Below are 13,031 nucleotides of genomic sequence, written 5' to 3'. Positions count from 1 at the left end.
AGTTGGTTCCAAAAGGCTGGAATCCATTAAATCGTGATTGAATGAAACTTACTGTACTTATTCACTCTGTACTTATTCATTCTGGTTACCTTCCCAAAGCTGAAACAAACAAGAGGTGACTGAATAGGCTTAAGTCTGAAAGTCATTGTTGTGTGAGTCACAAACACACCTCCTCACTCTGCAATCACTGGGCTATGTCTTACCTTACTTTATACCATATAAAATTTAAGCACTTTGGGAACAGATTTAATTTTCTGTAAGGATGAGAAGTAAAACAGTACATTTTCTGTTACTGCTGAAATAAACATCACAGTGATGTCATTTGTCTTGGTTTGATTTAATGAGCATTTTCTCTACAAGTATCCCTAAGTATTCCTCTATCCTAGAAGTAAGAGCAGGCCAGACAAATGTCAACAACCAAACAGGACTACTCTGCATTTCCCAGGAACTGAACTGAGATTCAGTCTGGGTTGTGCTAAGCTATCTTATCTTCTCATTTTGGTTTAGTCTACATCTCTTTCACAACAGTAGTTCCAGCAGACAATGCTGTGTTCTAACTCCTCAAACATGCTGCTGTCACTTTTATTATCCATTGACCACTTATTTGCTCCCTGGAATCCACTCAGCCCGATCTTGGCATTATTTATGGCCCAAAGGTATGTAACAAAGCCACATCAAAGCAGCTTCTCTTGTTGCACTCACTGGTATGCGTCCTCTTGATCTGAAAGATGCTACTCGTTTTAATTCTTCATCGGGAATGTTTACGGGCACAGCTAGAATGGCAGGGTACGTATCACACAGCTCATAGCGCTCATTAATCTTGGTCAACCTCCAGCTTTCGTTGGGAATTCCCTAAAGAGGAAACAACAGCAGGTTAGCAAACAAGTTGCTCTGAGGCCTCGGCACAGTCAAATTCCAAGACTTGAAATTCAAGGCAACTTTTGTTAATGAAGGACATTTAGGGTCAGAGCCCAAGACTGCATTGTCTTGCTAACTTGCATTTCAGAGAGGTAGATGTTTTGCTCAGGTCATTTAAGAAAAGGAAAATTAGAAGACTGCAGGCAGGCTCATCCATGGCAAATGAACCGTGGAGGCTACAGATGAGGCGATCCCCTGAGAGCTTCTTTAACATAACTCCTGTTCTCACAGTGGTGCTTACAGGAGGGCCAGGAGCAGGGCAGAACCAGTGGCTGACAGCCCCGCTCCTCCCACAGCACTTAGCTCAAACGTGGTGAGTGGCAACTGGAAACAGAAAGCAGAGTTCCCAGACAGGATGGAGGGGAGGTCAGAAGGGAGAGCAGGCAGTAGAACACCTCAAAAATCAATGCCAAGGGACATGAAGAGACTACTGGGTCGACAAAGACTTTCCATTTGTAAATAAGGACTACTGTATGGCACAGGAGTGCATCCAGTATCATTTGCTCAGGGGCATTTTGTACAGGAAAGCAGCAAAGGGTACTTCTCTTTCGTGCCTTATTCAGTGCCTGTGGCACAGCTGTGCAATCCCCTAACATCACCAATAGCCTCATAACTGCATGTTTCTAGCTGTGTGCCTGTATGTGATCTGCACAGGGATGGGTACCTGCAGTGTTCCCCTCATCCTAAGCTCTGTCAGTCTGACTTGGGCGGGGAGAGGCACACACTCAGCGTGCCCTAGGTGAGAACCAACTCACAGCTTCCCAGACGATGCCCTCCAGGTAACTCCTGAAGCACAACAGGATCCTGAAAACCTGCAGACTTAGTTTGGCAAACGCTGGGAGGCAGCAGACAAAAACAGTGTGGTTCCTGCTGCATGCCTGCACGGAGAGGTTTAGACACATGCTGGGGGTGAGCACTGACACTGAGCATCTCTGGGAAGAAGTAACATCTACTACAGGTCCTCTATGCAGTGAGTATGGCCAGGGTGTTGAGCAGAGAGCCTGTTTTAGAGGAAGATCAGCTCTAAATATACGCTTTTGCTCTAATAAACACTGCTTCACTTTAAGGAGGGTGGTGGGAGGCTGATTACCGCTGCCAAGGCTCCCGGGGGAAATAAATGACAAATCTAACCCAAGTCAGATGAGCTGTGGTAATTAGGGCTGACCCACCCCGATGGCAGGCAGTTCCCCATGGGAGCAGTGAGTCATACTGTCAGAGCAGGTTGTGGACAGAAAGCTGAGGAGGCAGAGGACAGAGCTCCTGTCTCATACTGCTCACGCCCAGCTTGTGAACCACCCTGGTCCCGAGGCCCGCCCTGGGATGGAAATGCTGCTACAAGGAATTAGCAGAGCTGCTAGGATCATGCGTATCCAAAAACCTCAGAGAAAAGCTGGTTTTGGTGCTGCCAAAACCAAAAAAGTGGCAGAAACCTTGAATAAACTACACATACACACAGCCCAAACTTATTGATGGGTGTGAGCCCTGCGAGACCAACTGCTTTTGTTTTAAAGTGTAACTTCATGAAAAGTGTTGACCTCGAGTGCTGTGTTCAGCTTTGGGCCCCTCAGTACAAGAAGGACATCGAGGCCCTGCAGCGTGTCCAGAGAAGGGCTACGAAGCTGGTGAAGGGCCTGGAGCACAAGTCCTGTGAGGAGCAGCTGAGGGAACTGGGGGTGTTTGGTCTGGAGAAGAGGAGGCTCAGGGGAGACCTTATTGCTCTCTACAGCTACCTGAAAGGAAGTGGTGGGGAGTTGGGGATCAGCCTCTTCTCACAGGTAACTAGTGATAGGACTAGAGGGAATGGCATCAAGTTGTGCCAGGGGAGGTTCGGGTTGGAAATGAGGAGACATTTCTTCTCAGAAAGAGCAGTCAGGCCTTGGGACGGGTTGCCCAGGGAGGTGGTGGAGTCACCGTCCCTGGGGGTGGACGTAGTGCTGAGGGACATGGTTTAGTGGGTGACATTGGTGGTAGGGTGATGGTTGGACCAGACGATCTTGAAGGCCCTTTCCAACCCTAATGATTCTGTGATTCTGTGCTCAGCATGTGCTGTGCTGTACGTAGTAAGGCTGAGACCTCCTGGGTCCACCAGCTCTACAGCCAGCCAGGGAACAGCAGGACTCCTGCTCCTGGGCGATGCTGCGATTCAAGGCTCCCGTGCCAGGGAAAAGCTGGCACTGTCCATCAGCAGTGATCAAACAGATTGCTACCTGGAAGTGAACTAAGAGTAAATGACTAAATTGTCCTCAGTCTTATCCTAATGAGTACTGTGAGAAACAAAGTTGTGTTTTTGCAGCAGAGAACTAATTTTCTGTATTTCAAGGTAGTTGTGTAGTCATAATGAGAAATGCTAAGTAGATAAGTGGACAGTAGAAGGCCTCGCTGTTCCAAAAGAAGGTGGAAGGTTGAGAAAAACAGGATGAGCAGTGTGAGAACAGCAAAACAAAGATCACAAGTTCTCAAAACATAAGAAAGGAGAAATTAAAGGGTTGAAAAAAAGAAAAAATGTACATATATGGTATAGAGGAGCGTCGAGTAGCTTGTGAGCCTGTAGTACTCAGCCAAGGAGGAAACAGGGGAGGTGATCAGGCGTCGGGTAATAGGGAATAGAAGGTTATGATTTGTTTACTAAAATGCACTCCTGATTGGCAGGACGCCCGCCATTGCAATCGCGAATAAAATACCTTCACAGAAGATCCTGTCTGAAGAAAATTATTTGAGATGTTTCTCACAGTACGTGACTGTGCCGCATCCATCAACAATGCTCGGAGATTTCACCCCTTCCACCCCCAAATTAGAATCAAAACTATACTGTTGGCACAGTCTTGGCAAGTAAAACGGGCTGACAAGCAGTTGCACGGAAGAAGAGCTTCCTTTCATTCTACTGATGCTCACAGAGAAGATTAAGCAGTCAGTGGCACTGCAAAGCATCCTCTTCACAACACTGGGCAGGATGGCTTCAGCACACGCTGCTTAGTCCAGAACTGACACCTCCAAAGCTCCAAGTCTTGCAGCTGCCACTCTTGCTGCCACCGTGACAAATCCGAATGAAATCCTTCCTTTACAATAGCCCAGACCAAGAAAATCCATGACAACCTCCAGAGAAAGAAAAGGGTGTGTGTCACTGAGGTTTTCACTTCCTTTGAATCACAGGGGATGTCTGCTTTCCCTGGCACAGGAGCCTTGAATCACAGCACCACCCAAAGAGGACTTTGGATTCAGATCATGATTTTCTCTAAGGACTCGAAGCAAGCAGAATTAAGCAAAGTGGGCTAAGAGGAGGAGCTGAATTCACATCTTCCCAGGACATTTGCTGTGATGCGGTGTAACTAATGCATTTATTCGTGTTGCGTCAGATTTGCACTTTCTCCAGCTGGAATCAATAGAAAAAGTTAAACATGATGTGAGGAAATACCAACGTGCTTTATATAAGATGCACTGCACTGCTTCCCGGTAAGTGGTAAGCACCCAAAAGCCTACTATCAAGGCAACCCAAATTGTTACTGATGCAACTCAGGAATCATCTGAAGGCTCAGGACCAGCACCAGGAGCAGGACGAACCCAAGCATGCCTCACTAACGGGGTACAGCAATCCTGAAGCTGCTGGGGAATGTGGCTGCCAAATAAGCATGTTAGTTGACATGCTGCCCCAATTGGTGCACAAGGTCTGTCTTCTCCAAGGCTCTTCTGATGCCTTTTCTGGGATAAGTACTAATGCTCAGCTTAACATCTAGTTAAATCCCAGCTATCTTTTTTTGTGTGTTACCCAGTACATTTATACTTCCAATCTGCTGGCAGAGCATCTTCATGCATGGATAGAGATGCTCAAACACCATCACTCAAAAGAGAGACTGAAGCTATGCCTGAACTTGGGATGAAGTCGCCCCAGTGCTCGGTTATGCTCCTTACAGCCACATCATCTAACCACAAAGACACAGCTGTTGCACAATCTCCACACACAAAGCAGACTCAGTTTTCCTCTGGCTAGTCACTCCTGCCTTACTTCAGCCGCCTGTGCTCAGTTATCACTTGACCTACATGCTGCATGCCTTCTGGAGTTCACTTTGTCCGCAGGTTAAAACTGCTGGACAAACCATCAGCACTTTCAATCAGCACCTTTCAAAGCACACAGACATGTTTTAATTTAAGCAGATGACAATCTTTCACTGACAGGAAAAAACACACATCATGTCCTCGCTGGGCAGGATCTCTCTGCTGGACCCAACCGACCGATGCTGAGCTTAGCCACGCAGGTGCACCCTGAGCTGCAGTAGGCAAGGCAAGGAGGACCCTGAGTTACAGACCAGCAGTTCCCCTCCCAAACTGGTTTTGGGCCACGAGATACCAAGATGCTGAGCATATTAGCTCAGGCACATCCCTGCACCAACAGAGGCTAGAGCTGCCAGAGCCGAGCTGGCCCCTCTGCCATGTGCTCAGCCCAGGTTGTCTCCACTTGTCACAAGAGAACTGTGACCTGTTTTGCAGTAGAGACACACCTTGCACAAGCAGAATCTCAGTTAAACTACGGGACATTTAATGATTCAATTCTCATTTCTCTCTCCTAAATTGTACACGCCATTCCTCTGTAGGTCTCTGTTCTCGTGCTCTAACTCCCCCACTCTGGTTGTGAACCGATGCTTGCCACTTCCAGCTTCTCTTCTAAATAATTCATTTCCACATGCCTTCCCTGAAAGCAGCAGCCACAGCCCTGTACTGTGGCTCCCTGGTACTTAAGACCAGAGCATAGGATTAGACAAGCACAACGTCTGTAGTGAAACATCACACATTTCCAACTTCACAACCCCTTGTAATATTTTCCAAATCCTCCCCACCTTGTTAAGGAAAATGAAAGCTTTAAGTTACTCCAAAGGCATCTCAAGGCCTTTTGGTTTCAACTGAGTCTTACTCACTTTGCAATTCTGTTTCATGCTCTGCCAGCCCGTGTGTAATAAAAATCAGGGAGCAATTTCAGTTTTAAATTTCATTTGCCACATGTGATTCCATTTACTGACTAAATCCCAAATCTCTCTGAGTTCCTTTTGTTCTCCACAGGTTGTTTATTACTCTCCGTAGTTTTACACAATCGCAGATTTTTAATAAGTTACATATTTCCATCTTTCCCAAGAACACTAGCAGCGAAGTTGGAGGTTTACTGAATGTCTTTCCTAATTGCTAAAATCTCTATCATATCAACACACTTCTATTAATCTGAAAAAAATCCTTGCCACACGCAGAACTTGCCACGTCTAACAGCGTAGACATAGATCCTACCATGAATCCTCCTCTAAAAGTCTTTTCTAGATGCCTTGTAGTTGGCTTCTGCTCCCCTCTCTGTGTCCCTGCTCCCACAGGGAACCAACTGGCCTTGCCTAAAATGCACCAAGTTAACGCCTGACCGTACTGCTGGGTTGCTTATGCCCTAGGCCACCTCTTCTGTATTAGCTTTTAAACCAATTCCAAAAGGTCCTGCAGATAGTGCACGTGTCCTGCTCTTCTATTTCTGATCACAATTCATACAGGCAGAGACAGGTAATCCCATTATCTGATTTGATGATGCCAGTTTTGTTTCACTGTTAACGAATCCCTGCTGCTATTTCAGGACGTAATCCTGATTTATTGTAGTAGTAGTTATTGCTTTAACAGAACATGGCTGGAGAAAGAAAAAAAAGGCTAAGACATTCACACAGATAAATTGAACATCCATAGTTATAAATGCCAAAATTAAATAAACAGACTGAAATATCTTAAAGTTTTGGAGGGAAAATAAAACTTCATGTTGCAGGACCTAAATCAACTCTAACGAAAGGGATGAAATTCTCCTCCTGGCCAGCTTACAACACAAACATCTACCGCAGCATGGTAGATCATTGTAGACTTCTTCTTCAGCAGCTGGCGTTGGTCACTTTGGGAGATAAGCTGTTGGGACAGATGGATTGTGTGATCTGGAATGGGAATGACTGTGGTCCATCATGGGTAGAATTCAGATAGGCCATGGCTGCAAACATCCCGGTTTGGATTCGTTTTTGCAGTTACCAATATAAGCAAGTGGCTGGGGGCGTTAGCATATGGACACCAGTTTGGTTTCTTGACGTAAAAGCAGTCGGGCTAAGTTCTTCCTGTCCACTCAAAAATGACACAAAGGCAGGTCATAACAAGAGGAGCTCATGTTGAAGCACTGTCACGACCGTGAGATTCTTGACACACAACCTCACACGACCAGAAACAAAGACCCCGTGACACTGAGTCTTATTTGCTTTCCAGAAAGACCATGAAAAGCTTCAAATCTCATGCACTTAAATAAGCCTGTATGCTTCCCCTGTATAATCAAGCTCCTGACAAATCTAAGGTATGGCCAGTCACAATATAAAAGCTAATATGTACAGAAAAGCCCTATATGCTAAAAACAGACATGCCAGAATTGAGAAGCTGGATTAATTTTCCTTGAAATCCTCAAAGGTCACCCCTCCTTCTTTCCAGGTATTGTAAGAATGTCTTTTATCCTCCATCTTTTTTAACTGAAGCTTAGCTAAGTATATGTTGTGCTTTTCAATAGAGATTATTTTGATAGCAAACACATACCCTTTAGTCTTTACACCAAAGTTCCCAGTCCTATAAAGAAACATCTTTCCCACACAACTTGGGTTGCAGATCCTTCTATATAAAACAGATCATTAAAATACTACCAGGAGGTAAGACTGTAAATGCAGCAATAATCTCTGCATTATCTGGTATAACTAGTCAAAGTCAAACAGATCATAACTAATTTGAGTTTGTCTCTATGATTTTGCATTGTGCTATCTCATTGCAAAATACGTACTTTTTTTGCAATGAAGATAGGGGGTAAAATTCATCTCACTTTCAAATAGCAGCCTAGAAGCCAGTGATCTATCTTAGGCAGCTATTTTAGGAGGGAACAAATCACCCCCAACAGTGAAGCGCTCTCTCCCCATCTGTTAATGACAGGCCTAGATGAGCAATTTAGAAGGCATGCCCAGATTTTAGAAGACTAAAGCTAGTAAAATGAATCCCCTCCCTAGGTTTTGGATGTTAGGAATCAGATGAACAACTACACTGGGACATAGGTCTTGTTTTCTTCTGTTTTATGGGTAAGATCCAAATAAATCTTTAAATTACATGGCTGTAAATGTCTTAATTTTACACAGGAAAACTGATTTTATCCTGACAGATCTGGATGAGGCAAAAGTTTATTGTATCCAGGGCAGAACTACCACCAAATCATGTTGTTTCCTCAACTTGAGGATTTTACGAGAAGAATGAGTGCATTATAAAAAAATAATAATCATTACTTATATTTTTTTCCCCAGGGAGAAACATTCTGATTTTTATGCTAGCATTCCTAATTGACAGCCTGTGACTTCACAATCATTAAAACCTTTGACCAGCCTTTTCTAGATGCATTACAACTGTCCCTACTCTGATTCCCCAAGAAAATGAAGGCATTCTACACTATTTGTTTCCTCCCAAGTTCCTTTTTGAGATATCTTATAGAAATCTGCAAAGAATTAGAACTAATAGCAGCATGAATAGAGGCGTGAAACTCAATAATGAGATGCCTATACCTGCAAAAATACCTGCCTCAGTTCCTTACCACCAGCAGTGGCTGACGACTAAGCCAGAGCAATAGTCTGAAGTCAGCCTTCTGCAGCCTGAACAATCTCCCATCGGTGGATGCTACTACCTCTAAAGCTGTACTGCTGTCATCAGTCACTGCACTATGGAGAACAATGTCCTAGTCCACTTTGCAAGACATTTGTCAGCAGAATCGTTCTCTGTTCCATGCAACCTGTAATTATATTGCTGCACAGAGCCTCACTTTTCAAAAGTAGAGAGGATGAGGAAGGACGTGGCACAGTACTCACCTGTCTTCTGTACTCCCAAATGGGGTCATACACCTTCCATCCATTTTCTGGAAAAACCTCTTTGTACTCAAACGCGAAAAGTGGCTGAAAGAAAAAAACTTGCTCTTAAGAGCCCACTCAGAGCTCATTTTCAGGATGTTTAATATCTACAATAACAGCTCTTAACTGGTCCTACTACTTTTCTTTTCGGGTTTTGTGAAAAAGATCAACACACTGGCTGTAGTAGGTAATTTGTACAACAACAATGTACCTTCCTCTGTACCCCTGATCCTTCTTGCCCATGACCCAATACTTCACGGACAAAAAGGGGTTTATCCTAAAAGAGAGAAAGAAAAGACTACTTGTGCAAGAACACTCTTACACATTAAGAACTAGACCCTTTCAACATGATCATGATCCTAGGCAACCTGCTCTAGGTGGCCCTGCTTGAACAGAAGGGCTGGACCAGATGACCTCCAACCTCAACTGTCCAGCGATTGTGTGATTCACCCAGTATTTGAAGCAACAATTGCAGAGTCATAAAATGACAGAACAGATGAACTGCATTCCAGATTTGGGAGCAGTGCAGTCACCATTAGTTGCAAATCTTTGATGGATGTCACCGTGCTTTAAATATTTTCCATCCATTACAAGGATAATCAGTATGTCATTCTCCATTCATGAAGTAATCCAGCCCCATAGCTGTAGACTTTTCCTGTTTTCTATACAATCTAAATTCCTACCGAACTAATTTTCAGACTGATTTAAAAATCAGCATTTCTACTTGTTCAACAAAAAACGCACCATGAGAATATTGTATCAGACAGATGAGACTCAACAAAACAGCTTACTGCCGCTCTGTCACACCTTTTGGTAATGGGGCAGGGGGAGAAAAACCCCAAACACTTACCAGATTATTTGAAACTGGGAAAGCATACTTCATCAAGTTCTCAAATATGGATCGTCTAGTTCTCCCTTCAGGCTTATGAGCAAATCGTAAGTTTCTAATGTCCTAGGAAAAAGAAGGAAGTCAAACTATAGGATTTCTAACTCCAACTCCCTTGAGCAGCCAAAGGAACTCCAAAACCCAGCATTCAACACAGGCTCACATCATGATGTTCTTGTAGTACCAGTTTAGTACTGCACATTGAACAGTGCTGCACAGCAACTCAGCTTGGCCCAAAGCCTCCAACAAAGCCTGCCACAACCACAGCAGAGCAAAGGGAGTACAGATGTGCAACTAATCAGCAGTGCCTTGCCTCTAAACGAAGCTCTCTACCTGCTGAAAACCTAGGGGAGAGACCTGGCTCAGGGACAGGCTCTCTCTGATCAGCAGGACTTTGTGAGACAGACCTCCCAGCTCTTACTGGGCTCCCAAGCTGAGCTGTGCCAGAAGACAGCTGGAAGGGACTGCCTCACAAAGCATCTCTGTAGAGAGCTCCGTAGGGAGCCCAAGTCCAGCTAGTTCAGTGCAAAGTAACTAAAGCCATCTCCCTTTAAAGCCTCCACCTCAGAGCACTCAAAAGGCTGTGTGAAGCTGACAACTCCTCCACTTTGCACAGCAGCACAGTTTCCACAACGAGTGGCAAGCCAGGACCTCCTTTCTGAACTCATCTCCAAAATCAAATTCAGAAACTAAATAAAGCATCTCTAAGGTGCCAAGATTTTTCAGCCAAGCCTACAAGTCAAACACTTGTAGTAAACAGTTTAAAAGCCACCAGCAGGAAATGATCCATCAAGGTCAAGCACACAAAGACAGTACAGCAAGTCAGAGAGTGAGAAAAATGGCTAAAGAGTTAGCTGTCTTACAAGACTGAGATGAGGTGGCAGGTCTCAGACAGAAAATTTCAGGCTGTAGAAGCTGTGTCTGTAACTCTGTTACCAGCACTAAGCTGCTCTGCATTGCCTGGACCAGGTGGGCTGGCATATATATATATATATAAACATATATATATATATGTATATAAATACACTGTATAGGGCCAAGATATCTATCATTTACTCTGTGCCTGGGTTTCCCACCCAGGGAAACAATGCAGTTCTCTCCAAACCTGACTGTGTGTGCATGTTTGCGTCTAGGCAAAACGGCTGAGAAGAGGACTAAGAATCCAAAGCAAAAGAGGGAACAAATTGGCCTGCCAGCACAGGCACCCCACGGTAGCCAGAGAGGATTACGACTGCAGTAGGCTGAGAGAGCAGCTGGATGATTTGGTATAGATAATATCAACGCTCGTGACTCAGCGTGCCCGCAGCTTGAGAGTCTGCTTAGCTTCCCAGTGCTTCAACATCACAGCAGTGACCAGAGCTGTTTGGGGCTCGTTTTCATGCCTCCATCTGTTTTTATCCAGAAAGTAGCATTCTTTCTGCCTTCAGGGGGGTCTGACGAGAGCTCTAAGCAGCACGAGACCTACAAGGTTCAGAATCCAGCTCTTCCCACATTGCCACCCAGGAAAGCAAAGGGGCTGTGCCCTCGTGGGTAGGAGGTACGGGTTTAGGTCTGGAGATGGTGATTTTACCTACTTTTGGGTCTACAATAAATAGACAGTGGGAAGTGAATTGATAATTTTTATTAAAGCTTACATTTTCAAAGACTCCAAGGGGTCTTGAGAAGCATACTTCAAATGTCTACTCCCTTGAAAGGAAGGGAATAGCCTCAAGGAGAACTGAGGGCTACTCGCCCGTCCCTCACCACAAAGCACAGCAGCAGGTGGACACAAGTGAATAATCTAGAGAGAAACATGCACCCCGTTCTTGCTCTTGAATGCAAGTGCCTGAAAGTCATCCCATGCAGCACAATGAGTGGAGTCTTCCTGGGATATCCCAGTGAGCAACACGGAAGCCTTGAGGATTGCATTACTAGGATGCAGACCTAGGTTTCTACTACGAAGAAAGACATTATCTAGCATAAATCCTGAAAAAAGGTTTGTATCTCATCCTGAACTTCTTACAGTACTATAGAGAAAACCTTGTAAAATATATTTCCCCCTTCCCCCATTGTAAAACAGACATAAAAATTTACCTTGCATACAATCTCCAGCCCATATGAATTCTCGCCACGACTGGAAGCACCTCCTATTTTCTCCACTCTGTTGATTACACCTAAAGATGCATCTAGGACAAAAGGAGGGTCCTGTAGACAGTTGAAATTTGTGAGTTTAAAAAGGAGAGGGGGGTGAAAAACCCATCTCCTGTTCCCTTATGCCTATACACCCAACCATACAACTATGATTCACATAGAACAACGCAAAAAATAAAAATAAAAAGCAAAGAAAACAAAACACACCTAGGTCTAAAGACTGAACAACCCACAAAAGCAGATGGTTACAAAAGCTTACCCGTTCCATGCTTTTAAAATACAGTCTGTAATTGGTAACAGTGAGGGTTCCTCTGATTGCTCCAGTGAAGGGGCAGATGTATGTAACATCCTTAGCTTAAAAAAAAAAAAAAAAGAAAAAAGAAAAAAGAGTTAATTTCATGGTTAATTTATGCGAGGAAAATTATTACACCAAAAGCACTGAGGGGGTTCTACCTTTCAGACCATGAAATGAAAACAAGCTTAATCAGGGGTGCTAGCCTAGAGCTAAGATGGAAGTTTTAGTTTTGTTGAGAAGGTAAGAGTTTGGGTGTAAGTCAAGCTCCAGGCAAGCACCGTCACCTACAATCCCCCATTTGTACAGAACCACCACCCCAGTAGGGGTGTCAGTATTTGGTGCAAACTTCGGTGCAATACTTAGCAAGCAATGCATTACCAGTAGCTGAGAACACCACGTGTGAGAAGTGGATGCAATTCCTGCCTGAATGCATGCATTTGAAGCTGACATCAATCTGCATAAAAAACTAATGATTGCCAGTAATCTGCTTTGTGCCGTCAAGAGGAAGAGAAAGCAGCTCTCCTACAGATAGCTTTTAGGATGCTGAGGTCCTCTTGTACACCGTTACACACAGAGTCAGCCCTGGGATGCAGAGTCCCTGCTAATGGCCCTGATTGAAACCAGTGGAGCTACAGTGACTTCCAGCAGCCAAAAATCTGGATAACACCCAATTGCCAGTGATTTGAAGCCTTAAGCCGGTGATCAAGTTACTCTGCAACAATTCAATTACTTCTGAACCTGAGTGACGGTGACTCAAAACAGTCCCCTTCGTAAAAGGCCCCAAACGTTGCTCACTTGTGCCAGCAAAAGGCAAGAGGTGCTGCTGGTTTTCCACAGCAAACACCTCTCCTAACTGCCTTTCTGGTTTACATCAATTAAAAACGCC

At 44.5% G+C, this 13,031-nt stretch overlaps 1 protein-coding gene across 2 annotated transcripts in view; it reads right to left on the bottom strand.

Annotated features, from left to right (window-relative positions):
* Nucleotides 1-13,031, bottom strand: part of MTMR2 (myotubularin related protein 2) — a 61,480-nt gene that overhangs the window by 10,066 nt on the left and 38,383 nt on the right. For both annotated transcript variants that reach the window (XM_035542393.1, XM_035542394.2), the window contains 5 exons: nucleotides 12,110-12,204; nucleotides 11,794-11,904; nucleotides 9,685-9,786; nucleotides 8,796-8,879; nucleotides 703-852 (listed from right to left, as the gene is read on the bottom strand). In XM_035542393.1, coding sequence (XP_035398286.1) covers nucleotides 703-852; nucleotides 8,796-8,879; nucleotides 9,685-9,786; nucleotides 11,794-11,904; nucleotides 12,110-12,204 — 542 coding nt within the window. The remainder of the gene's footprint in view (nucleotides 1-702; nucleotides 853-8,795; nucleotides 8,880-9,684; nucleotides 9,787-11,793; nucleotides 11,905-12,109; nucleotides 12,205-13,031) is intronic.

The sequence above is a fragment of the Cygnus atratus genome, chromosome 1 (genome assembly GCF_013377495.2).
Source record: "Cygnus atratus isolate AKBS03 ecotype Queensland, Australia chromosome 1, CAtr_DNAZoo_HiC_assembly, whole genome shotgun sequence".
Lineage (NCBI taxonomy): Eukaryota > Metazoa > Chordata > Aves > Anseriformes > Anatidae > Cygnus > Cygnus atratus.
This window is presented reverse-complemented; position numbering and strand designations above follow the sequence as displayed.